This window comes from Oreochromis niloticus, linkage group LG5, assembly GCF_001858045.2.
Source record: "Oreochromis niloticus isolate F11D_XX linkage group LG5, O_niloticus_UMD_NMBU, whole genome shotgun sequence".
In the NCBI taxonomy this organism is placed as follows: Eukaryota; Metazoa; Chordata; class Actinopteri; order Cichliformes; family Cichlidae; genus Oreochromis; species Oreochromis niloticus.
In genome coordinates this window covers 18,842,450-18,870,397 of record NC_031970.2, presented here as the reverse complement: position 1 = coordinate 18,870,397, position 27,948 = coordinate 18,842,450, and the positions used below count along the sequence as shown (strand labels likewise).

The following is a 27,948-nucleotide window of genomic DNA, read 5'->3' as shown; positions in this document are numbered from 1 at the left end:
TTTCTCTGCTTGATTATGATTATAATTTTTAGTCCATGTTACATGTTAAACTGCCAAAAGATCCTCTACACTTTCATTAAAAGATGCTTCAATCAGTAGTAGCATACTTTTTGGAAATCTTCTTATGATGAATCAGTGTGTTCAAAAACTATTTTTGGTGGCATAGATTTCATTTTAAAAAACAGTCTTTCCAAAATATTCTAGTACACCAACAGACTGCAACACAAAAGCAACTTCAAAATTACTGTCTATTAACTTGCCTTAAGCAGTGTATTCTAGTCTACTTAAAAAAAACAAGAAACCCAATCAATCAATAAACATATATACATATTTTCAAAAACTCAAAACAGCCTCTATTTTTATCCAATACACCCTTTTATTCCATTTCATCCCAATATCAACCGAGTACATTCATCATTTTGAAAATGAATCAGCCCTCCACCCACATGAATACACTGTTTCAATAGTTTAAGCAAATAATAACAATAATAATAATAATGATAATAATAAAGAAAATGTACAAATCCAAACGATGAAACAAACTGAAGTAAATAAAATCAGCTACTTAAAATTGGAACGACAGGATGCAACCTTTGAAGCAAATGAAACACAAAGACCAGTAACAGCTCTGCAGATTCTACCTTAGTACGGCTGCTCTTTATCACTCTGCCATGTCTATCAGGTTAATAATGATATTAACAGCAAACACAGGTATGTAATGTAAAACTTGACAGGACAATTAACCACATAATCCCACAGATAAAAACCGCTCGTATAAAACCCCTTTTTTAGTATGAAACATTTACATCCACCAGGACCTAATTTGCATACATCTAGGCCACATACTGTGAGTCGGTCGGCTTAAAAACCTGTTAAGTACAGCGAAACATAACAAGGTCTCCAATAAGCACACAGCACACCATGTATCCCTGGGTTGTTTTTTTTTTAATAACAGCTACATGTTTTTTGTTTTTGCTTAAGCTACATTCAACAAAGAGAGTTGCTACAGCATTTTCAACCGATTGAACTACAACCTGCTTCAAAGTGACGGGAAGGTGATGATAATGGTTTGCAAGAACGGCCGACTATGGAAAAAAAAAAAACCAATACATTTTTCCAAACTGTGGAAAACTGACACTGATCTGTGGTACAAACACTAAGGCTGTGAAACTTTCCCGAGTTAGTAGGACTCAGAGCTTGATATATATCTTTGTCATGTTACTGTACACGCTCGCTTTGGTTGGCTGGTTAGTGTGACGGCGACAGTGGGGTGAAACACTGCCGTTTGTTGTTATGGACTTGCTCTTCCTGCATGTCAAAATGTTGCTCTGTGGCGTCGCTACACAGTACAGTCCCAGTAAAACAATGGCTCTTTGATGCTTATCAGGCTGGTTTTATTTATCAGCAATAAGAGTATGATGGTTTCTCTGTGAGTAAGGATGCTCCCCACTCTTGTCTGATATAGTCAATTGGTTTTTAGTATGGGTGTTGTGTTGTGGTAAATAAATGACCCGAAAACATCTGGAACAAGTTTAAAAACAGCTGAATATGGCAACATAACACAGTTTACACCTTTTGCAGTTAACCCAGAACGATTAAAAACAGTGAAAAATACACTTTTTTTCTGCCACGAATACATTTTCATATTGGGAGAGACACTGTCTTGATTAAAAACATAGCGCACTGTCTGCATTGCAGCTTTTTAAAATTCAAAATATAATGTTATTTAAAAAAGACCCATAGCTCCTTTTACCCCCACCAGCATGCTAAAACAACAAAAGGCCAGTATTTTAACATTCTGCTTCTTTAAAACTTCAAAATAGAAGTAGCACTTGATCTTTGATCTAGCAAACCGTACATATACTATGATACAAAGAGGTGATAAAAAGATCACTTCTGTCCCCATGCGTCAGTCAGCTTGTGAGTGCGAGACATCTCAATCTGTTGCAGAAAGACAATTACAAAATAAAACAGAAAAGGCCTCTGGGGTTTACGATCACATGCCTACAGCCCTCTACACAAGGTCTGATGTTTCTAGCCTCAATACAAGAGAGAAAAAGCAGGATGTGCAACCTGACTACAGGACAGCATGAAATAGTCTACAATCAGGAGTATAACTGAAATCACACATACCAACAAAAACAACTTCCTACTAAAGCACATGAATGAACTGAATGTATACGTGTTAGACGTATGTGAAAGCGAACCGTTTTTATGACATGACCTTTGGTTTTTACTTGTTTGGCTTTGATTACACTGATGATTCATTTTACTCAGTAACTTTTAACAGAACTACTGGACGTAATCCAATTTTAAATGACCCGCCTTGATGTGCACAAAGTGCACAGGACAAAAACACCGTCTCCTAAACGAAGTAAATCTGAATCAGTGCAATTCACGGACAGCTTCAGCAGCATAACATCTAACAAATGCTTACAGTGCTTATTGCCATGAATGAAGGTGTTACAAGACGCTGTTCCAGTTTGTTTTGCTACTGATGTTGAGGAAAAAAATAAACAACAACAAACGTCTGATACTAAGATTATTTTTATACATAAACACAAGTTCTTAACTGATATATAGAAAACACCTGCTTTATTTAAAAGGCTAGTGGTCTTAAGAAAAACAAGGAAGGGTGAAAGCCAGTCCAAAAAATAAGGCCAGCTAAATTGCATAGAACTTGAGTAGTGCACTGATGCATCAAAAGGCTGTGCTCCTTTCCTCTGTCAGCTTTGGCAAACCCTGCAGAGTTCCCCCAGAAACCACCAGAAAACCCAACACAATTTGTCTCCACCTCTTTTTGTCTCCCCAGCAGAAGACACTTAAATTCCCCAAACCCCCAGTTTAATTTGGATTGCAAATAGCCCAGCTGGGCTCAAATAATAATATAAAATGTTCAAATTAAGGACACCCAACATTTTGGAATCTAAAATAAATATTCAAAAATGTAAAAGGTGGATATATTTTTGGTGAATAACGTATTCGTTCTCGACTAAACAAGGAGCACAATATGTACTGTTTTCAATTCCTTTAGAAATAAAGGATCGTAATAGGGTAGAAAAAAACTTCTCGGCCCATTTAAAATATTTCTTCTTCTTATCCCAAAAATGATTTAAAGCTCTGGACGAGGATCCAGCGAGGCAGCAGTGAGGAAGAGAGCACAGCATGGTTTCTTTACGCACTCTTTATCTCTTTGCCAAGCAAAGACGCTCCCCCACCACCACTTTCCAAACAACAGAAATAGTATAAAAGCACCAGTTCTGGGTCTGCACCAGTGAGGACGACCGAGAGAACTTTAATTAGTAGGTCAAAAGGGCCCGGATTTAGATTGGTCCGCCTCTCTAGCCGGGCCTTTAAATCCTGTGATAACCAGGGGCGGGGAGACAAGTGGAGATGGGGCAAAGCCCAGCAATGCAGTCATCAACTAACGGCGACTTCAGCTTCTGCGTCCTTGTCCGAAATCTCATCCTGGATCTCGTCTGTGTTCCCTGAGTCGCTGCTGGCCACAGAGCTGAAAGAGGGAGAGTTCCTTCCGCCTTTAATCATCCGTCGACAGGTCTCCATCTGAACGTCAAGGCCTCTCTTCATGCTGCACATCTCCATGTACTCATGCAGATGTCTGTTCATGTCACTCTTTGCTGTGGCCAGTTCCATCTGAAAGCATAAAAAACAAGATTCAACATAGAGAAGAAAGAAGGAAGAGAGTAAGGACGAGGCCAAACTAAATGTTTATAGGTGGGTATTAAACTTTTGAATCGTCACCTTGGATTAGCATGTTAAGATGCTAAACCTTGCTAACGACTGTAAAAACAAAGCTGAACTCTCTGGAAATACAATTAAAAATGTCACATTTTCTACTGTTGATGAGGCAATAAGAAACAGCTACTGCAGTTCACTTTAAGGCAGGTCCAATTCCAAAGAAGAATGACTTGAAATAATAAAATTAATCAAATCAAAAACTAAGCAAACATTTTTCACCAAGTTTATATGTCTTCACTTCCTTTTGTCTCAATCAGTCATAACATGCAAGAGCACACATTTATAATTGTCTGGTAGCTAAATAAATCAAAGCCAAAGAAATCTTTGCACTTTACTTATCAGGCATGACATTTATGCCTGATAAGGCATGAATCAGCCTTATTCCAAGAATGAATCAGAACTGGGCTGATTCATTCTCGGAATAAGGATTGTGCAGATGTGGTGTGTTGCAGTTCTTTATCACATTTTAGACATTTTTATGTATTTGTAACCTTTCAGTATCTCATTTAAAGGTAATTTAAGAGCCACATTTGAGTTATTTTGTATCTCTCTTGATTGTTGCCTGCTACCATTTGGTCTAACGTACAAAATAAGGCTCCTTTGAGTCATGCTGTCTCTTTCTGGGATACAAATTTATTAGATCACCACCCAGTGTAAGGTTCATGCAACAGCTGCCCTAAATTAACAGTATTGCTTATTAATAAAATATATTTTAATGTTTCTGTAATGGTTAATCTATTAATGGTTAATGGTTAGTATGTACAAGTTGTTGAAACGAAATGCCATTTTAATGCTAAATTATTATTATTTTTTATCCTTGAATTTTCCAATTTATTCTTTTAGAAAAAAAGCATAAGAAAAATAAAACTCATTATTATTTTTTGATTAAGATGCCAAATTACATTTTTTTACTTGCATTCCTGAAGTGAAAAATATGTTTTAGTGGTTGAATGAGCATGTCTTGTGTGCTCGCTGGTAGGTCTGCCTACCTCGATCTGGCCGATGGTCTCCTGGTACTCCTGCTCTCTGGTCTTAAATAGTGACTCTGTTTCATCAATGAGGCTGCCAAGGCTTCCATCCTGGGAGTCCTTAGAGAGCACAGACAGAAACCTCATTCATCATGCATGAGTAAATGTCTTACACAGCAGCCACAGCAATGATCTATACTGTGAATTGCATGACTTTAAAAACCCCATGCTGTCAAATTATCTTAATGCACACAGGACTCACTGGATCCGGAGCTTCGCTGGTGCCCTCACAGGGGCAGGTGGTTGTGCTCGTCGGCGCAGCGAGGGTGTACGGCATGTTGTAGTTCGCGAAGTCTTCCCACAGCAAGAGAGTCTCCTCGTTTTCCTCCCACGTCAGACTGTCGCAGTCGTCGTCGATTTCGAACGTCTCACGCCTGGCAACAAAGGAGTTATCTGAGCAATGTCTGTGTAGGACAAGGTCAGAGAATGGAAAGGAAAAGAAAGACAAAGATGGAGGAAAGCAAGTATAAAAGCCAACAGATTCAGCAAAGGTCATAGGAAACAAAAGAAGTGCTCTTAGGGTAGACAAAAAGGGAAGTAGAAGGAAAACAAAAGTAGTAAAGGAAAGAGCCAGAAACTGTAATGTTTCTTATAATATTCTAAGTGTTGGTGGTAAATAAATGTCCATATATTTATATCTGTTGTTTTCTGCTGAATGAGCACACTGACTGTTAGCTGCAACACTGTGAACACCAGAGGGAGATGGAGGAACATGCCGGAAACTATTCTGGCATGCTGAAGGCGCAGAGCTCATTTAATTTGATTCAAAACAAAATACCAGCTTTATTTTGGTGCATGTGTATTCATGAAAAGTGTCGCTTACAGCTGGTTAAGCATGCGTTTCATTTCATCCGTGATGTTGAGCGACCCGGGGACCTCCTCCTCTGAAGTACTTGGCTCTGCATCCATCTCTGAATTCTCCTCATCGGACACAGCTTTGCGCTCTTTTCTCTTGCTGCAGGCCATGGCACCCTGAAAAGCACAAAGACCATTTGCATCTACGGAGAACCTAATACATCTCATGATTAGGCATATTTTTGGGAATTTAGAGCACGCAGAAGTCTATCAAATATTGAGCAAAAGGCCTAATGTTTTAGCTCATTTTCAGTGATAACCCTGCACTCATCAGAAGCCAGAAAGACGCAGTGCAAGACATGTATACTTAAAGTTAATATACAGCTAATAAAATAACATAGAAATTGATATTTTATTAAAAAACAACAGAACAGACCGTGTTTTTCTGCACATGTGCATGTATCTCTTGTTCGCATGCATTGTACAAACATGCATAAATGTTATACGCTGACACCAAGCTTCATAAACTCATCTTCAGATCAATATTTATTGGCATATAAAAATTGTAAATTCACAAATTTCATTAAAGGTAGGATCGTATATAACATGTGGCACATGAGAAGTCACCAGCTTGGTTCACGGAGGATTTATTCTTGGGCTTCAGCCAGCAATGTCGGCGCAATGTGATAACCTTGTGTGCAGAGAAAAGTTGGCAGGTCAGCATTTCATCTTTTGTTTATGTGTGTCTCTGTGTGTGTGCGTGCATTCTGGACATAAGTCTTCTCCATGTCTATATTTACGTGTTTGCATGAGAGCGTATTTGCGAACATGCAGCTATGGACCGATGCCCATTTAGGGCGGGGGGTGTCATTCAGTGCATGATCAGCTGAGAATGAAAGGAACAAAGTCACCACACAGCGAGCGCCTGGCAGATTTCATCTCATTAGTGCCGAATTTCTCCTTCAAAATACAATTTAGGTTCTTCCTGCATTTACTATCAGCTCATCTAAGAAACTGTGAGAGAGCAAATGAATCCGGGGCAGATGGACACTTGCCTTCTCAGGAAGCGACCTTGCAGGACTAACGTTGAACATTTTTGACATGTCCTCTGAGTTGCGTTGCTGAGCCACATCGCACAGTTTGGCCGTGATGTCAATCCGCCTGCAGATGTCCATGTCCACCCTCCTGGCTTTCTCCTGAATCTTGGAGTCCAGGTCAGACATTTGCTGTATGAGGACAGAGAGCGGCTCTTTAGATGACGTTCATACCGTCTTGATTATCAGCTGGTGTTAAATTGCGTCCCACATTTCCATGCCAACTCTACCCACAACAACATAACGCTGTAATTTTTATCTGAATGTTCAAATTCTGCATCATATTTATTTAATTATTCATCTGAACAAACACTTGCAAAATAATGTTAGTGCATTCATCTATGTGCAGTTCAAAAACTATACTTTGGCCTATTTATTATCTAATAAAAAAAATGCAAATTCTGGTCTGATAAGTATGCAGAGGCAGATATGGAGCATGGAAATATAGATATTTTTTTTCCGAGCAATTATATCCAGAGGCACAAATACAGACTGTCTAACCACTGCAGGGTTTTAACTAATCTATGCCTCCTAAAACATCCTCTACTTCTGCATCACTTACCCTTCTCTTAATGCAAATAACAGGGTGTAATGTAAAGCACACAAAAAGAGACAAAGAATTGAAAATCCATGAATGGCAAAGTAAACAGAAGCAGGCTAAACAACAGCATTTTCCAAAACAAAAACAGCATGTGCATATATTTATCCCCAAGCAATCGTGAGCTGTGATGTGCCCCCGCTGCAGTTTATCACAAGTGAACTGTATATCAGTCTGAGCAGACCTGCCAGGGAACAATACAGTGCTGCACAGAACAGGAAGTGCTCTGGATCTACAGCTGCTTTCTGAGCTATTTCAGGAATATTGTCTTGGATGATTTATGGTATTTTATATATTATATATATATATAAATTTTATACCTGTATGCTGCAGGGAAGTAAGTGTCAATGTTGTAAACTCTTGAACACTAACATGATTTATTTAAGTTTGGGAGCCAACACAGTGAAAGGAAAACTGATAATGGCTTCACCCTGGTGCTAAACAAACACTTACATCGCTCATGAGACTCTTGAAGACCACAAGTTCAGCCTTCAGTCTGTCCACCTTCTCATTAAGATCATCCTGGACCTCTGCTGCCTCCTGGGCGCTCTGAAAATGATGTCACAGTGAAGAAAGCAAGACCAGGAGGTTTATATTTGCATGATCAAACATCTGCTTTCACTTGAAGCTATTTGCATTTTAGGATATTGACCACAGTGTATAAGGACAGGAAACTAGATAAACTGACTAACAATTTAAGAACCTTATTTACTCAGATAAAGAGACTGACACCATTCTCCTGTCTTTTTTTAAAATACAACCCTACAGCCAGCTTACTGTCTCAAAAAGAAAACATGAATCTACTGTACCTACAAGCACCACAAAGTTGTTATTTTATTCGGGCCTTTATGTGCTGGACTACTATTTCCCAGTCTCATCCTCACTGTATATTTTCAGGTAGAGCACAAGAAGCACACGGTGTGGGAGTAGGATAATTTTTATTTTTCATCTATCTCTCATCAAGAAAATAAATAACAGTATTTTCCAAAACGTCAACCCATCCATTTAAACTCTGCACTGGTAGTTATACCTGTTTTTGAACATTGCGTTCACTACCCATATAGTATTTTCTTAAAATCTCACAAACCCACAAAGATGACTATTTAGCAAGTAGAACTGAAAGGTTTAAACTTAAGCCTCCCTTAGTTTAATTCACCAACAGAGGAGTACCAGCTTTTGTTTCTGTGTAGCATACAGCCCTCTGGCTCTGGGCCCTGAACACAAATGGTGCTTTTGCACAGAATTTACTGTCTTTGCAGAAATCCCCACCTCTTATGCATACAGCGACATCAGCCTGTGTGCTCTAAAAGGTTAAAGCCCCTAGGGGGATACCACTCCACCTCTCTATCTGGGATTTTGCTGACCCAGAATCTAAGACATACACGAATGCTGTCCCTGATCGATTTGCGCAAAAGCCGAAAAAAGCAATGGATCCCAGCTGGATGAGACACTAACAGTAGCTGGGACTGTGTGTGTTGCAGTCTCTATATAGCCTCGAGGTGTGACACTTTAAATTGATTTTACCTCTGCATGTATTCCTTTCAACTCCTCTGAGCAGAAACATAATGGTGGAGTGTTGGTGATATTTGACGTTCGTATCTATAACAAGGCCAGCAGGCTCTTCTTGATGGGTTTGTAATAAGGTTTTTCTAATCTGACAACCAATCAAGCATCCTCCTGGTTATAGCTGCTTCTAGTCCAGCTCTGCTGAGCCCACACAGCATAACACTGTATGTTTATGGATGTGTTGTATAGCATTTTGGAAATGCATGCATGCACATGCTTTTTTCCAGATTATTTTATATATTCCTCATCTGCATGTACTAAATTGTCCTTACCAAGCCCTCAAATAGCTGTGCATAAGTATGTTAGCAGAATATATGTTATTGTTTGTGTGTTCTTAGTGTTTCCCAACCTGCTGCAGGGTTGTCACCGTTGACTCCAGCTGCTCTCGTTTGGACAGCTCCTCCTCCCATCTGCAACACAGAGCACAGAGGTGGGTCAGTTACCGTCGGGCCTGTCCCCAGGGGCCCAGCAGACAGTGTAATGGTACTTTTGTGGAGCTAATACTCCCATCTCTGATTACAAAACGTCCTTGACAGACTGGGGCCACACCCACACCCACAACCCACACACCATCCCACCACCCCATTTTTCGATCTTTTGTCTCCTTCTTCTTTAAACAGTGTCTTTACAACCACGCTGCTTCAGTGAAGACAATAAAGAAGAACTGAGTCCCGTCCTTCTACAAACACTGCTTGTGAATAGTCTTTGAAACATGACTGGAGTTTTCCTTCATGCCACCATGCTTCAGTCCTGTCCCAACTCAGTCCCAAGTTTGTGAAGTCAGAAATTTGTTTTTCAACTTAATCTTTTTTTAATGTTTGGTCATTATACATTTGAAGACACTTGTCAACACTTACTGAAATTCCAAAATTTATTAAAGATAAGCTGGGCTGAATTCACTACACCACACCAAACAATCTAGACCGATAAGTCACACTTGTGCTTAGGAGAAAAAACTACTAACTTGCTGACATTTAGCAGACATAAAAGAACATTTCGCTCAGTAACAACCTCATGGTCAAATTATTTTCCACCTGTCTGCTATTAATGACTTTGCAGCATTCAGTGCCAATAAACCTACAAATGGTGGCTCCACCATCACACCAACTGACATTGCCATCTATAGAGTCACACCACCAGTGCTGCTAAAAATAAACCACCAGACCCTCCTGTTAGCTGAAAGCTATGATTAGCAATGCAGGTCTTTCCTCCCTTCCTCTGTCTCTCTCGTCCTATCACTCTTCAGCACCATGGCAGCTCTGTATAAACAAAATTAGGAGCCTGCTCAATTTGCAGTATGAAGCTATTGCACACAAAGCACAGGAGGCTCAGGCTTACTGCATTGGTCAGTTCAGCGTGCTACTAATACCCACTCTTCTTGTGCCCCAGGATGAGAGACAGCAGATATGCTGAGTCACAGATGCTTCCCAAAAGACACTCAGAATGAACAAGACACTCATTCAGGAATATGAAGTAGCTGCACAGTATGAGACACTGTGGGCCACAGAGGAGGAAAAAAACAGGAGGGGATTTCTGTGTGAGGTTGTGCAAGAGACCGAATAAGCCGGTGGGAAGAGCGGTGTAAGTAGCACATGCCTAACCATACATGTTTACTGTAAGAGAGAAAGCTGACATGGGGTGAACACTGCTTCATTGTGGGTTAGATCATCTATAGCCTTCACAATGGAGGAGCACACCACAGCCAAAAGTCAGAACACGCGTCACTAGAGATTCACTTTTCCAACAAAATCAGCCTTGTTTCCATTCAGGATCCAGTGAATGTACACTGTCTAATTAGAGAGAAGTATTCCCTGGCAGGGCGTGCCAGCATGCTTCGTGATTGAAGCCTTGTTCTTCTAAAAAATGCTGGCAGTGGTGTTTATTGTGTCCACAACACTCTGCAGCAGAACTCTGGCTAAGGTCACTGAGGTTCACAACTGCATCACATCCTCTGCAGACACAACAGCACCTGCATTACGTGCTGTCTTACTTGTGTTGTCACTTCCTGAATGCACACTAGAACCTTTTCATTCAGACTGTTGGTGAAATCATGGGAATATAGGATTCCCTTGATTTATAGGAGTAAATACAGGGAATACATTTTTCAAAGCTATATATCACCTATCAAAGTTAATGCAGTTACTAAAGCAGCAACTGCTTCCACATTATTTGGAGCCATTACAAATCACCAGTCCATAAAAGTACACCTCACCGACCTCAGACACCATCATTGTAAGCTTCTAGATAAAAATGGCTAACCCAAACAAAGCTGACATTCCAGCAAAGTTACTTCATCTGACCTGTCTGCCATAGCCGTGGCTCTGCTTTTCATGTTCCTTTGGCATGACTTAATCAAGATGAACACCGGGAGTCTCCTTACAAGGACAAAGACAGCAGGAGGGTTAGAGCCTGTGTCAGCTCATGCACATCTGTTTACTGCCAGACACAGCCTCTGAATCACCGCCTAATAAATTAAAAGGTGTGCTGTTACAGATGTGTTTATTCTGCTGAGAAAGTCAGCTTGGATTTTAGCAATATATCAAAGAGATTTCATTTCTGTCATATTCTGACATCTGAGATATGCCAGTATTATTTTGATTTTAGGCGCAGTCTTTGGGCATACACATTTTTTCTCCTTATCTTTCCTCATGTTGTGCTTTTCCATGTATACCTCTCTGACCTGTCTTCCCCATGTGATGTTTTTCTGTAATGTATGTATGGTCGGAGGGTAAGATGGCGCCGCCATTGCGTGCAATAGGTCGGCAGCCTTAACATGAAATTTCCCCTTGTGGGACTAATAAAGGTATATCAAATCAAATCAAATCAAATATATAACTGTATTTATATTGTGAGTGTAGAAAATATTTTCTGCATGCAAGTTTCACTTAGCCATTAAAAGCACTCTACACTGGTGCTTTGGTATCAGTGTCAAGAGTTTAATTATGTTAAGTAAGATTTCATTCAGTCCAAAGACGTGTAGTGGGGTGAATGCCCATAGGGGTGAATGTGGGTGTGAATCTGAGTGCGAATGGTTGTTTGTCTCTATATGTTAGCCCTGTGACAGACTGGTGACCTGTCCTGCCTCTCGTCCTGTGGTAGCTGGGATAGCCTCCAGCTCCCCCGCAACCCTGCAAAGGATCAGTAGAAGAGAATGAATGGATGGATGGAAGATTTCATTCTATCTAATCTAATAACATAGAGTAACATAAATCAGCACTGCATGCTTTTTGCACTGGAGTAGGACATTTTTAAAAAGCTACTTGATTCTTCGTGATTCATGTAAATCAGTGATTTAAGAGAATACTGCAGTGTGGTACTGAAAGAGAAACCTGAAGTGCATCACATCAAACAGACATTTCTCATACGTTTGTCTGTTGAACAACAGCATTCCCGCAGAGCTTGCCAAATAACCCTCCCTGCCTTGTGTGGTGTGTCTGGGAGTTACATTTGCACGCAAATTGCCTCAGTGTTTTCCCACTACAGCGCCCGAGGACACGGAGCATGCACCCATCCAAGTCTTGATCCGCACCTGATTCTTTGTAACGATAGTGCTCAAGGTGATAGTTTTATGCCACTCATAGTGATTTACTGGTGAAACTGTCAGAGTGAAAATAATTGGAGGTGACTATCCAGATTATCTTAATGATTAAATGTTCATCAGAAAGGTCCTAAACTCTTATGCAACAGGCGGTAACTATTAAAAAAAGCATGGAATATGCAGTAAACACCAAAGACAGCATAGGGAAAACTTTGAGGTGTGGTTGCATATCATACCACAAAGCCTCCGTCGTTCATTGCAAATAGTTTTAGGTCAGCCAACACCCTGTTTCAAGTATGTGATATACTGGAAAGTGTTTGTGTGCGGAAGCTTTAAGAAACCGGGCAACAAATTACAGGCTCAAGCACCAATCCTACATATTAGAGCAGATTAAAATCCTACTATTCAAAATATTTTTTCTGGATTCAAAAGCGGCTTGCGCTTTTGTTCCATAATCTTTCTTCTATATTAGGTCCTTATATCACTTGTAAACTGGTATATATAAGAGGGAGACTTTGAAATTAGTAAAAATGTGTTTCTCAAAGATGCAACACATAGAAATGTTTGCCAAAAACTCGTGATTTACAGGTCTTAATTCAAAATAAATAATTACTGGGCAGCTAAAACACTTTAAAATTTCTACAACTCTGAAATTTGCATTAAGTGATTTACAAAAAGATAGGTTGGTCCGACTGAATTCCTGTATGTTTAGCACAATATTATCTAAAACAATTAAGTAATTGAATTGTGAAAACTATAAATTACATTCCTTCTTTATTAATAAAGTTTAAATGTATAAGGGCACAAATCAGTGTGTGTTTTCTCAAATAACTCTGCAAAGGGGAACCGTAGGCGAAACTCTATTAAGAGATTTTAATGGCACAGTGACAATAAATTCTCACGCGAGCGGAGAGAGAAAAGCAGGAAGCCCTGCATGATAACAGAGTGAGGGATCAATACATGGGACTACGTGCAGGACAAACACTTAGCCATTTAGCTGAGCTGCTTGTATGAAATGAGGCCGCTGACAGCTTTGATAAATCATGTCTAAACGTCCTGAGTACTTGTGATTCCTCCGGTGGACAGCTAGAGGTGTCTATGCGATGTCTTCTAGATGACACAAGCATTCGCCGTTTTCATTAACACAGAATCAGCAGGCTAGTGTCTCTACATTATTCCCCCCCAAAAAATTGCCCTGACAGGATCAGCTTCCTGGGAAGACATGACTATAGCGCAGTTATGCAAAATAGAGAGAACAATGTGATCTTCGTTACTCTGTCTCTGGGATCATTAACTAAGCTTGGTGATGCTCTGTAATCTATAGCTTCCCCAGACTCCACTGAGAGACATATGTGGGGTGCAAAGGAAGCAGTTGCATGAAATGGATCAGGGCCAGCACGTAAAGCAGCTCAGAGGCCCACTGTCTCTGATGACAAGACACCACCGCAAGGTTGAGGCTCGTTTCATTTCTCAGTTCCAATTAACCACCTTCCTCTCTGACCTCAGTACATGTCAATAACACAACCACACACACACGCTTATTTGTCTTCTACAGTCATGTAAGCTGTGCACAGAGAGGCTTGTTGCTCACTGACTGGTGATTTTTCTGTTTTATGTGTCATAAATATAGCCCTCCTAACCCAGACAGGGCACAGAAACCAGCAGGAGGCACCAGTGTTGCTAAGTGACCACAGATGAACATGCTTATATTTTACAGGAAACACAGCATGTTTCAGTTCTTTTGATTTCTCAGAATCTTTTTTTCATAAGAGGGGTTTTGTTGTTTTCACTATTTTTTTTTAATTACATGTTTTGATGGAGTATCTTCTCCTCCTGTTGAATATGTTTATACTTTTTATAAGGTAAGATTTAAAAAAAAAAGTAAAACTTCTTGATTTACACTTGTTGTCCTTGCGGGGACTATTTAATTTATCATGGTTAAACTGAATCACTGTAAAATCCCTGACAGAGGACGAAGACTCTACATCCATGATGTTGTCTTAAGTAGTGCTCTGTGCTGAATAACAATGCCTGCTAACCTGACGATGATGCTAACAATACTGACTCTAGCATGCTGAGCAGGTATAACATACAGTGTTTCCATGCTAACATTTTTAATTAGAACTCAATGCAAGCTATAAGCTGAGCCTGAGAGGACTGCCATTATGTTACAGTTATTAAAATAGCTGAACCAACAGATAACATTTGTAAAATCCTGAGGACCACAAATCTATGTACCAAATGTAAACGCTGGTTTATTAAAAACTAACTGGCAAATAAAATCCTACAACACATATTTAATAATAATCAGTTACAAAAGCACATGGATGAATGGATGAACTATTCAAATGATTTGGGTAGGTACCCCTCATGAATCCAAAAGACATCAGATGGTGTCTTGTGGTGTCTGATCATGTAGGGTCTGATGCAGGGACACTGGTAGGAGATATTTTTGGTCCCATGGGTTTTGGTGTGGGATTGCTGGATTGAAAGGTGCTTCCTTCCGTTTGGAGATCTGTCTTGGGGTGTTTGTCATGTTCCTTGAGCAGGGGTGTGGGAGAAGTGGGTTTCTTCTGCTTGGTTTAGATGATTTAGATGATTCTTACGCAAATTTTCTGAGCACTTCGAAGTTTTTGGACATATAGTACCTCTCGCTGAGATAAGCACATTTCTCTGAGTTTATTCAACTTCAAATTATGTTAATCATCTGGCAATGATAATTTTAACACTCCATTTTCTTTTAGTACAGTTGTCTATTTTAAGTTAAATATCTTCCAGTCTGTCTGGGAATACAAAAACAGACAAAAGACAATGATAAAGCCGAAATCCACCTAAAAAAATAAATAGAAACAACCTTTATGCCAAATTGGTCTTAAATGTACCTTGGAGCGAGTGAGAGGTCTGAATGATCACACCAAATTAGGGCTGCAGCTACTGATTATTTTAGTAATCAAGTAATCTATCAATTATTCCATTGATTATTCGTGTAATGGGATAAGAAATACTTTTGTCTTGTTAATAAGCAATAATAAATATTCAAAAGAGAACAAAAACACCGGTCTTTCAAAATCTAAAAATCTAAAATAAGACATATATGAAATCTAGACTAAGGCATAAATGTACCTTTACTCTGTCTTCTTGAAAGGCTTTCTGACATAAACAGGAGGCACGTATTTGTGCTGCTGAAAACAGATGATATGATGGTCTAGATGTTAATAATTAATATTAATAATAATTCAGTGTTCCACCTAACAACCCTCAGGTCAGTGGCTCAGAGTTTAATGGCCCATGTACATTTTATTGGCTTGTAAAAAAAAAAAAGCTTTTATTTCTATATTTTTAAACATTTATGCAGTTTAATTAAATGTGGGTGAAACGCTCGCGTTTACATTGTTCTATAAATCGCGTGCATTAAACGAAACATCGAATCAAAGTATTTGTATTGAGAACTTTTTATAATCAAATTATCTGAAATACTCGATGAGTCATTGCAGCCCTTCACCAAATTCTTATGTATTTATTATTATTAGTTTATTAGCTAAGATTATCATAGCATTATCTAATAGACACATGTGCTTGGATGGGGAAATCCAATCCAGTTATTTACTTTGCACAATTACACATCATCACATGGTGTCTACGCACACACATCTGTCATCTGGTAACCACAGTGCATGTGGCATCTAACATTTCAACAATTGTCTTTTTATCTTCTCTTATTTTATTTTATTATCTTGAATGCGTTGACATTTTTTTATAAAAAGAAATTTCAATTCCAATTTTAGTACTTTTTTTGGTCACAGTATATTTACACTATATTGAAATATCACTACAGCAACACTTTAACATTAATTTACGTTAACTGGTAAAGAAATTCACACATAACACACGTAACATTTCATCCACTATTTAATTAAGTGATACTGAAATATGTTTAGGCATTAACACGCTGCAGTTCTGTACTTGCAGACGTTTAATAAAGCATTTTTTAATTACACCGAGACTAGTCCAGAGATGTAGTGCTTCTCTGGAAAAGGATTGGGAAAACAAATAACATTTAGGATTAGAGGTTAGGTACTGGAAAATATAATTAGCGAGTTTGATGGATGTTGTGTCTAAAACCAGACATCTGAGTCTTAGTTTAAATTCCTACAAAAGCAGCGAGCATCGTCACAAGCAAGCATGGTTAAAGCTTCTATAAGCTTTGTTTACGTCAGAGCAATTTCACGGCTCATATAGCTGCTGCATGTCTTTACTCGGTGGACCAGCTTTTTCAAGATAAACTTGTTGCACCACAACAGGGCACCATATAGCTTGGGCACAGCTCATGTTCCTGGGTTTTGTTTTTCTTGGATACTTAAAGTAATTTCCACTGATCAAAGCATCTATTTGAATAGAAGGCTTGGTGCAACTCCACTTGTCCTCCCTTCACATTAATGGACTGAAAGATAATTGGGAGCAACTGTTGTAACATGTCTGACCTGCGCCCAAGCCTTGCTGCACTGGCTTTTCCTAGGTGTGAACTTGACTTGTTTGCACTAAGCACATGTATTATCTAACTGCTTAACTCTCAAAGCCAGTCAAGGGCCCCTTTTCCTTGGCCTGAGGCATATTACAGGAGAACAACCAATATAGCGGGCGTTCACAGGTAATTGCCAGCAGATTCCAACTCTTTGACCCAAGTTCACCCTGAAAAAATGAATAACTGCTGTAAAAGCGAGGTGTTTATGAAGGCAGTGATTTTATGAACTGCATGGACTTGCGAAGGTGTTGCCACTGTGAAAACACCCAAACTTAATAGTTTGTTTGTGCTTACAATAGTTGGCAGTTAAATGTCTTTAATGAAACTGGCAGAAAGACCGAAGAGTTTCCGTGAGTAACAGTTTCATAATTACTGACATGAACCTGAAAGGGAAATTTTAACAGTGAAGTCAATTATTTTTTTCTTAATTGTTCTTATGCAATTCATTGGCCGCATTAATGTTTTTCTTCTCAGAACTCAAAGAGGAAAGAATACAAGGATTCATCTGCCTGCGTATCATATTTGTGCAGTATGCAGGAGAGGGAGTGACAAAGCATTGTGACAGAAAATCAGTTTACCCTGCAGTCTCCATAATCCACACTGCAAACTGACCCCACCCCACATCCTACAAAGAACACTACTCTACTGTTAAGTTGTTATGTTCCCACTGATTTATTCTTGCCCTATTATAGTGCTCATAATAGCTCTGGGCTCCTGTCTATTGACTTAACATACACAAAGATGTTTCGTTGCAAAAGAACTGTAAAGACTTAACTTGTAAAAACATCTCGTTAAATCCATGTCCTAACAGTTTTATAATTTGGGGGAGGGGGGGGGGGGGGGGGATTCTGCTGTGCAAATGATGTGGATTTGTTAGAATCACTGCAAGTGCACAATCAACAGCTTGCAAGTCTGGGCCATGTTTGGGTGGAGTACACAGGGAGTGACATCCCATCAAAGAAAAAAAGAAGATCAAGATATTCACTTCTGGCACAAGTCCTCACTGGCCAGGGTGTGTACAGTGAAATTATGTGACACATAATAGAACTATGAGACATTACTACAAGTCAAACATCGTATTGTACATCTGTGTACATACACCTGTTTCACGATCACTGTCATATTTCAATTAAATCAATTACAACAATCTGAATCTAACGGCCTACAGTTCATGACAAAGTTTCATAATGCACTGATGCAGTTTATAATGGATGTAAATGATACACCACTTTCATTAAAAGAACTTTAGCACCTATGTTAGAGTTTAACATCTCAACATGTGCTCTATGGACCCCATGTACTGCATGTACCCACTCTACCTCCTGAATTACAGCCGCCCTGGTATTTTATTAGAAACACACTTCAATGTTTAAAGGTAATTTGCTGATTTTCTTCATTTTTCTATGCCTGCAAACTGGCTGCCGTTTTATTTGGGTTGCTGCACTAATGTGAGAAATATAATCACAACTTCTGAATGACATAAAGCAGCATGACTTATTCAAGAAAAAAAATGACAAGATCAATTACTAATAAACTATGGTTTTCATGTATTATATTAAGTGTTTCCACAAAGAAACACAAAGACATAAGAAATAAAAGAAGAACACTTGGCCTTTGACCTTGAGGTCGAGATCAATGAGATTCGAATTCGTCTGAGATTTTTTTTGTAGATATACCTATGGTATCAATTTAAAGCTCCTACGTTGCTTTTTTTCTTGAGCTATCGCATTCACAAACTTAGGTGTCCACGCCGCTCGCCCGCACAGTGGGGTGATGACTATACTCAGGGGTGCACATAAGTGGTCCGCAGGTGCGCATTCACTGTCAAAATAAAAGACGCGCACCAGATAAGAAGTTGCAACACGCGTTTGCGTACATAAGATTTTCTGGAGGAGGACAGACATTTGTTTAGAACTCTTAAAGATGTCGAAGCAAGCTCCTTCAAGCAATTACTTTGGTGTTCCTCCACCTCCAAAGAAACGTCAGAAGGAGTCCGAACCGCAAAAGAAGTGCGTATTCTCGGAAAAGTGGTTGCAGGAGGTGAGCTGGCTTCAAACAACTGATGAACGCACAGAGATGTGGTGCAGAATATGCCGTGAAAATCCCACTCTAGCGGACAAAAACAGTGCCTTTTATATGTACGCAAATGCGCGTTGCAACTTCTTATCTGGTCCGTGTCTTTTATTTTGACAGCGAATGCGCACCTGCGGACCACTTACGTGCACCCCTGACTATACTCCATCAGCCTTTGACGGCTGAAGGGTAAAAATGAAACACAATCAGAAAAAAAGAGAACAAAATAAATCAAAGGCTAGGTGTATGACCTAGACTAAAATAGCAATAGCATAATGTACTTGTGTACCAAAATAACCTGAGAAAGGAATACCCACTGCTACTTCAATAGAAAGTCCAACAAAGGAAACAAAGAACAAAAACCAGGAATTGAAAATAAGTAAACAGAGACACAAAGAGTCTGTTAGCTGTGGGGAGCCAAAGCAAGAATAACGTATTCAGTGTGTCTTTACAAGTGGTCAGTCCCCAGAAGCAAATTACAGCAATGGTTTTATAATACGCTGTTTAATACGTTGATTAAAAAATGTAATATAATCTAAACTTTTTTGGATTACTTAAAAATTAAATATGTTGAAGCTGACAGCAAAATTTAGATTTCTACATCTCATTCAAAATAAAGTGGATTTTGCACTGGTTTTAAGGTTGGATTAGTCAACTTACATTGCAATAAAAAAGTAAGTAAGGATATAAAATGTATTTATATTGAGCATTAAAAACCAAAGAGCTTTACAATAAAAACTATTTTTTTTTAAAAACAGTTCATTAAGGGTTCTCTGAGTGAGTGTGTGTTTTCAAGTTTCATAAATTCAATTTTTATATTTGAAATTTTAAAATTGTTTGAAAAGTAAGTAAGTAATCCTTGAGACTGTAACTTTTACTCCATGTAGCTATTGTTTTCATTCATTTTCTTTCCATTTTTACACATTTCAAATGTTTGCCAAGTAGATTTCAGTTATTTTGTTGTAATCTGAATATGCAGTCCTGACTATGGTTAATTCATTACTAACCAACCCTGCTCAAAATCTATAGAAATGCACCACAAAGGGTTCCTCAATCTTTGCAAAGTTAGGGTGACAGACATAGTACCTTATCTCCTCCAATTATAATGGGGAAATTATATCAATGAAACATTTACATAACAAGGAGAGAATGAGATTTCAGTGCCAAATATAAGAGCCAGCTGACTTTCATAAGAGAGCTGATGCTAAATTAAAGTCAGGGGTAACTTGCTTATTAAGTATTGCACTGTACTACTGAAATATCTACTGCCAGAGCTACAACTTCAGCCTCATTCCTCCAACTCATGTGAGGCAAGTTGGGGAGACATGAAAATAACTGTTAATATGAGCTTTAATTAAAAAAAATAAAAAATAAAAAAATAAACGCTCTGTCTCCAGTGAAGAAAGCTGCAATGTCAAAACACAGCTCTGATTTATATTTTTAATAAGCCTTGATGGTCTTAGCAACAGAGAAATCAACAACAAATGAATGCTTGAATAAAAGGTTGGACAATATTATCAGCTGAAACTGATTTTCTGAGTGTTTTTTCAACAGCTCATGACTAAAAAATGGTGTTAAAATCACTAGTTTAAACAAACATTTGCCATTAGTATTTTCAGTTTATGTTTACTTTCTTTAACTTGACCAGCTTTTGCTGATGCAACAGCTATAATGAAAATGTTGCTACAGAAGGTCAAAGCACTTTGTCTCACACTACATATTTAACACCGCTGTCATGCTCTGACGCGCACATGTACGTTATATATAGTGCCCAAAGACGTGAGTTATATGTTTTTGGAGTGCCTGGTAAACCAGCATTTCCTCTGGAATAACAAGCTTTAGAAATACAGACGTTATTAAGTCAGCGTGCTGTGCCAGCATATTAGAAGCTTTAGGTGCAAAAGCATTACAAACTGAGCAGATCTGAACCGAAAGCCAAAGGCACATTATTAGGTCTATATAAAGATTAGGTCTGTTGATTAATAACTTAATCTGTCTCCTGCTTTCCCTGCAATTGTCGCAAGGCTTTCCAGTTATTTTCCAAAACAACCCACAAAAAAAAAACAAACCCTTCTGCACAGTCAGTTCAGTCTATATACCAACGACAGGTGCATTCCTGCACTTTTAAATATGGCAATGCGCCACTGCTCTCAGCTGTATCGATACCCATGAATAATCAACCACAGCTGCATAGCACAGCAGCAGCTCCAGACAATGAGAGAAGAAAGGCTTGTGAAGGGAGATGGGGAAACACTATATACTATGTTTCCTTTTTTGCAACGCGACTGCTACAGCATTTACACAGTAAGTGACAGTTTCAGTCAATTATTGTGAACAAATCTCATGATTAAACCACAAACACTGATTTAAACTACATAGCAATATTATGTATCTACACAAACCTGTCAGATGTAACAAGTTACAAGTAGCAAATTACTTATTGCAGTCCAAAATCCAAAATTATTAATGATTTTATCAAATAGGCCGGTGCTTCGATTAAAAAACATTACTCACACAGTAGAAAGTAAGGCATCCTCAGGGTGTTCAGACTGATAAACCTTTGGTACTCCTGTGTAGTGGCTACTTGACCTTTCTGGCTCATAATTTTTTACAGCCAAACAATCTCATACCTAAAATACCTCGTCACAAGCTGCATTCGTCTGTGAGTCTGCTGCCTTCACAGACTCTCTGTGGTGTTGAGATAAAGGTCCTTCTTCTCTTCCTTCCCAACTTATCCGTCATTTTGGGAATCATTGATCATTAATGTATTTTTTGATAAGAATTGAGGTGTACAGCACAGAGAAATAAGCAGTATCAGCAGCTCATTTCCTTTAAATATTTCCACTAAGTATAATCCAGGTTTGTAAAGGTTTTAGACCCAACAGAATGGATACGACCTATGATTCTAAAGTCAGCAATTTGCCTCGAAAGGTTAAAAAAAAAAATGTTGTGAACTAAGAGGGAGCATAGACAAACAGTACAGACTCTACTCTGGAGCTCAGTAGCCTGAGTGAACTGATCCTTCTTTCTCTTGCTCTGTATCTCAGCAGCAGGATGCCTTCTAGTTTGAGAGGCCCCAGTTCAGTGCAGCGGCTGCATGCCAGGATGTGGCGCAGGGCTGGCTGGATGTTGAAGCCTTGGTGCTAGGTGACGGCTTAGAGAAAATCCCTCTCCTGAATAGACGGCCTGGATTATAAGCAGGGCAGGTCAGCACCACAGACACACACAAAGGCTCAGGAGCTCATCAGCACAGCGCTTTGCTCTTCATCAGGAAATATGATATTTGAAACGCAATGCAGGCTCTGACTTTGGAATTGCAGTTTACCTCTCCCTGTAATTTGTTAAAGCAGTTTACTGATTTTTAAAGGAGAGGCTCAGCTTCGATGTTCACCTCTCTGACGCACAGGAACCGAGATCAGAGGCTCGGGAAAAGTGTCTTTACTGAATTCTCATTGCATTGATCCACGCACAGCTAAATTCAGCTACATGTGAATTATTCATGCCGGAAGAACATGCCCTGGAGGCCCAGTGACTGTTCTGCTTCACTCTGTCTCCACACTGTGATCCAGCAGGACAGTTGTTTGCCTCAGATCACTGATGAAATAAACAACCAATTAGGAGTGGCCACCGCAACGACTGGGAACCGCCGATCTCGTATCTCAACTGGAGCTCAGCCTCTCACTGACATGTCCTTTAACGCTGCAGTGGGAACTGCACTGGAAAAGTTGGTTATAATAATGCAAATTATACAGCTCTCAGAATTTGTATCCATGAGCTCTACTTAACATAAATTCATGCCGTCTACAGTATCACTTATGTACTTCTCTTTTATCTTATATTTTTATGCACCTATTTGAAAATGTATCAGCACGTTATTTCCAAGAATAACTGCCGTCTTTCACTCCCTGTCTGTCCTCCTGTGTGGCAATCTGCATAATGGCTAAAGCCATCTGTGGTATCTCTGTGCAAAAAATATAAAATGCAAAACTTTAAGCAAATTGCCACTGCCTGTGAAGACAAGACAACTGTCACAGTGAACTGGAAACACTATCTGTTCTTAGCGTGTGCTCATCGGCGTCAGCAACGCTTCTCATGGCCTTTCAAACATTATCACATAATGACGGCAATTACTGGGAGAGTCACACTGACACCCCCAAGTCATAAAAGTATAATGAAGAAGGAGGAATAAAAACAGTGTGAACTGGGTTTGCTGGCAATGAGCTTACCCATCTTCCTTTGCACGGCTGTGACAGGAATGTAAGTCCCGACACTGTGCCATTACGTGGATATTCATTTAAGTTGGATGTCTGATTTGTAGCGCTTATTCTTTGACAATAGGTACAGTATGCTAGTGTGTGGGAGTCAGACAGTGGGACTGTGTGTGTGTTTGAGCAGGGAGACTTTTTCACATGACAGCAATGAATAAAAAAAAGAATCTGATAGGTTAGGTAAGACTTTGGATAAAATCCACACCAAGTTAAGAGCTTTTCCAGATGCACAAATACAGATTAGCTTTGAAAGAACATGCTGTTCTCTATACAAATAGGATTTTGAACAATGGAGAGCAACTGATTTGGATACAGGATTGAGGCCAGTTAAGATTTTTGGAACAATGAATTTTGAACATTTTATTTGTGATAATGCATCGCACAACAACTCGATTTCTTCTTCTCTGTCTCAGTCTGCACCTGCAGCAGATCTTTCTTAATGAACTCACACTTTTGATTGTTGAACTGCACATTAACTATACACTCATCAACCACCTTAGGTATACCCAGCTAGAAGTGAGTTGAAACGCTTTTGTCTTCAGAGCTGACTTAATTCTTCATGACATAGATTCAAACGGTTGCTAGAAACATCCCTCAGAGATTCTGGTCCATATTGACATGTTAGTATCACACAGTCGCTGCAGATTTGTCAGCTGCACATCCCAAAGGTGCTCTACTGGACTGATGTCTGATGATTTGAGCACATTGAACTTTTAGTCATGTTAAAGATGCCAGTTTGAGATGATCTGAGCTTTGTGACATGACGCATTATTCTGCTGGAAGCATCCATCAGCAGATGATACAATGATACAAAAAAACAATACTCACTTGGTGCTAAGGGTACCATAGAATATCAACCACACTGTATGACCACCACAAGCCTAAACCACTGATGGAAGGCAGGATGGATCCTTGTTTTTAGGTTGTTTACATCAAATTCTGACCCTACCTCTGAAATCGTAACTCATCAGATCAGGCAATGTTTTTCCAGTCTTCTATTGTCAAATTTTGGTGAGTCCATGCGAAACGTAGCCTCAGTTTCCTGTTCTTAGCTGACAGCAGTGCCACCCTGTTTGGTCTTCTGCTGCTAAATAGGTTCTTGTGCATTCAGAAATGTGCTTCTGCATACTTTGTTTATAATGAGTGGTTACTTGAGTTACTGTTGCTCTCCTATTAGCTAGAAGTGATCTGGTCATTCTCCTCTGACATTAACAAGAGCTTTCACCCTGAGCCGCTCACTGCTATATAGTAGTAGATGAGCAGTTTCTGAAATACTCAGACCAGCTGTAGCTGTTAACCTGTGAATGTTTTTTTAAATTTATAATTACTTAAGTTCAAATTTAAGGTGAAATTTAAGTTCAAAGATTAGACAGATTGTTAAAAATTTGTTACTTAAGTTTCATTTTGATGTTTCTTGGAAATCTGACCAGTGTGTTTTTTCTATTTTTGTTAATCTGGTGTTCACCATTAATCTCCCTTTCATGTATTCAAGCCGACTCTGCAACATAACATCTCACGAAATTAGTTCAGAGTGCATTGTTTTACCTCTTGATCAGAAACAGCTTCACTGTAAAATGTCAGAAGTAAACATCTGAACAGCTCATGGTAACCATGTTGGAATGCAAGCGGCCAAATCGGAAACAAGACAACTGCCTATCCATCTCTTTATGCGTGTCCACACTGCTAAAACTTTAATAAATCACCCTGAATGTGGGAGAGCACTGTGGTGGCCTCCATGGGGAATGAAGACGCCTTACAAAGCAGTCTGTACGACACAGAGAGGCACGAAGGCGCGGAGGGCCTGCAGAAGGGTGGAGTGAAGGAATGGCTGAACACAAAGAACACAGAACAGAAAAGGCATGGCAGGATGGGGCTCAGGGATTGAATGCTGAAAGGTGACTGTAGTAAAGAGGATTTAGACTGGGAGACAGAAAGAAAAGCAGGGCAGTGAACTCAGCGATGATGCAATTATCAAGCTCAGAGCAAGGAGGGAAAGAGAGAGGCAGGCAAATCGATAACAATGATTATTGGCCCATAAAAACATGCTTGGAATGCACTTTGTTTGTCACTTATTCAGGTGTAAAAGAAATTCCACAACACGTGATATAATATACATTTTAAAAGCAAACATGTAAAGTCATTTTTGCCAAAAAAAGATCCAGATCTTGGATTTCAGCCGCAGGAATTTTAAATCTGGCCACTCTCCCAGTCACTGCACTTTATCTTCCACAGCAGAAATGCACAAAAAAGGATATGCTGGTGTTACAGGGATGACTGGACAGGATATCCAGTTTCCCAGAGGAGTGGGAGAACACACACATTCTGTGTCACTGAGTCAGTGCGCTCACACGGAAGTAAGCGTTCGTCATAGACGACCTCACCGACCAGACAGAGGCCTGTAAAAATGCCTCTCTGCTTGAATCATGACGCCAAACAGAAGCAGGCGGTTGCTTGGCAATCCCCACACCCCCCTCCAGTAGCCGGCCAAGACGGCCAGCAGTCACACACTCACAGTCAGCTGGGGACGCTACAGTGAGTCCACAGATGGACACAATTAGTATGACTAAAAAGAGAACAATTGCTGAAAACTGAGCCGTGCAAAGGAATTTCCGGAGAAATGGGAAAAAACTGGATCAGTTAAATTCATGGAAAAACGTGTTTGGTTAACTAAAGTGCCAAACAGCCACTCGGCTCTGAATACTCCATGGGATGTACTAGCTCAAGTGACACTCTGTCACTGTGATAGCTGTCATCACTCTCCTCTATACCTGTCAGATGAGCATCTGGATATATTGTCTAACCACGTCCACACGGGTGAAGAAAAGCCACACTAATAAGTTAGAAGTGACAACATGAGCCAAAATTACCAATCATGTCTCTTAATAAACTTTTTTTCCCCCATGACAGACAGATCAGTCCTCGTGTTCGGGTAACTTCAATCCAAAGTAAATATAGAAGTTTGTAAAGAGACAAACGTGTGGTTTGTTATGTGGAAAAAAACTTACTGATGGATGACTTTAAAGACTACTTGAAAACTGGCTGAGTTCCTGCCTAACTTACCAAATACTGAGAAACCGTTTTAGCTAAAAAGTGAACTATTTAACACGTGAAAAGTGTATTCAATAGCAATTATATTCCCAGATTTACTGTAAAGGAAAACATGTTTCCCCTTTATAAACCGCTATCAACTTGACTCATTGAATGAGTCAGACCTTTTGTGTAACTGATTACAATCTAGAGTATAATAGGGAATAATTGCAGGTATTGTGTGTCTGTCCGTTATGATATGACATTTCTTTTAAACCCTTCAGTATCTTTGTGTCTGTGCATCTATGTGAATGCAAAGGAAAGAGCTTAAGGGGACAGCTTCCCTATTAGCAGCTTTTTATCAAGAAATACATTTTGGTGGTGGGGGCTTCACCATTCACTCAAGGCCTTAAATTTCTTGCTACTCCCCTGCAAGCTACAACTGGACGTATCCTAGCTTGAGATTATTTGAGCATATAAAATACCCGCACACAACTTTCACATTACTAGTGTTTACTTTACTCACTTTTTCCTATACTCGTCCCTCTCCCGCTTGACTTTGGCCAGCACGTTATACAGAGCCCTCAGTTCTGGGGTAATTGTGTCTATTTGGACACCAACTCCGTCCGGATGCGTCCATGTCACCCCGGGCCCTTGCAGGGTCTCAAATCGCTCCCCTTGCCTCCTGACGTGGGTGAAACTCCAGATGGTGCCCGGCAGTCTCGACTCGGGACCGTCCGTCTGCACGGCGACTTCACGGGTGTAAAGGTGGCGGTACTGCGGTCTCTGCAGAGCTTGCTGCAGCTGGCTTTCCAGCAGTTTGTTTCTCCTCTCCAACTCGTGCACTTTGGCGAGGAAGCAGCGGAAACGCAGGTTGAGGGTTTTCAGCACGTGGATGTTGGAGCCCAGGTCGTTTCGCAGGGCGCTGGTCACCGCGCCCGACCCGGTGGGAACGTTGCAGACCGGACCGAGCGGAGTATCGGAGAAAAACAGCGAGCTCATGTTGGTAAATAACAAAACTCCGTTCATCCACCTATGGCTCTGTCTTGTCTAAATAAAACAGCAACACTTGTGGTTTCTTTATCGCTGCATATTCCTTGAAAATCCCTCACTCCCTCAGGGTGAGTTTCTCTTTATAATGCAGATGCAGACAGTGATTGAGCAACTGGAGAAGGGTTGACCATCACTATCCCCGCTGCTGCTGCTGGACGTTTAAACCCGAGATATTAACAAATATGTTAACCACCGTGGTGTGGGTTCACACAACGAACCAGAAAAGTCCCTTAAGAGGCACAGTGAGCATCATCTTCTGAAGGACCGAGAGGTTTGACGCAGACCGCAAGAAGCTCCAGCAGCAGCAGCAGCACTTCCCGTCACCCTCATGTCTCCGTCTGCCTTTGCTTTGTCAGGAGCTGCTGATGCTGTGCGAGTTCATATAGCCAGCCGACAGAGGAGGAAAATGTTCCACCTTCTTTCTTTATCATGCCCAGTTTACCGCGGCTCTATCCGGTCTCCATGTGGCGCGGTGTGGCAGGATGCAGCGCCGCAAAGCCCGGCCTCTCCGCGGATCATGTTGCAAAGTGCTAAACTAGGCACTATCACCTCTAGGAGCCCCTCCCACCTCCCTACCCCTAGCTCTCTCTCACACGCACACTGACGAGAGGGATCGACGGGCTGAGG

General features: G+C 40.0%; 1 protein-coding gene across 2 annotated transcripts; it reads right to left on the bottom strand.

Annotated features, from left to right (window-relative positions):
- Nucleotides 1-356: 356 nt before the first annotated feature.
- iffo2b (intermediate filament family orphan 2b) lies at nt 357-27,944 on the bottom strand. Of its 2 annotated transcripts, none has more exons than XM_005459011.4 (8): nt 26,795-27,944; nt 9,190-9,250; nt 7,728-7,823; nt 6,638-6,808; nt 5,611-5,759; nt 4,990-5,191; nt 4,749-4,847; nt 357-3,654 (listed from the first exon to the last, which is right to left on the bottom strand). In XM_005459011.4, exons 1-8 carry the CDS (start codon nt 27,295-27,297, stop codon nt 3,421-3,423), a joined length of 1,515 nt encoding a protein of 504 aa, XP_005459068.1. In that variant the 5' UTR covers nt 27,298-27,944; the 3' UTR covers nt 357-3,420. The 2 variants fall into 2 exon arrangements, with proteins under 2 accessions (XP_005459068.1, XP_013132548.1); XM_013277094.3 differs by having other exon boundaries at nt 4,990-5,161; nt 26,795-27,923.
- Between the last annotated feature and the right edge of the window lie 4 nt (nt 27,945-27,948).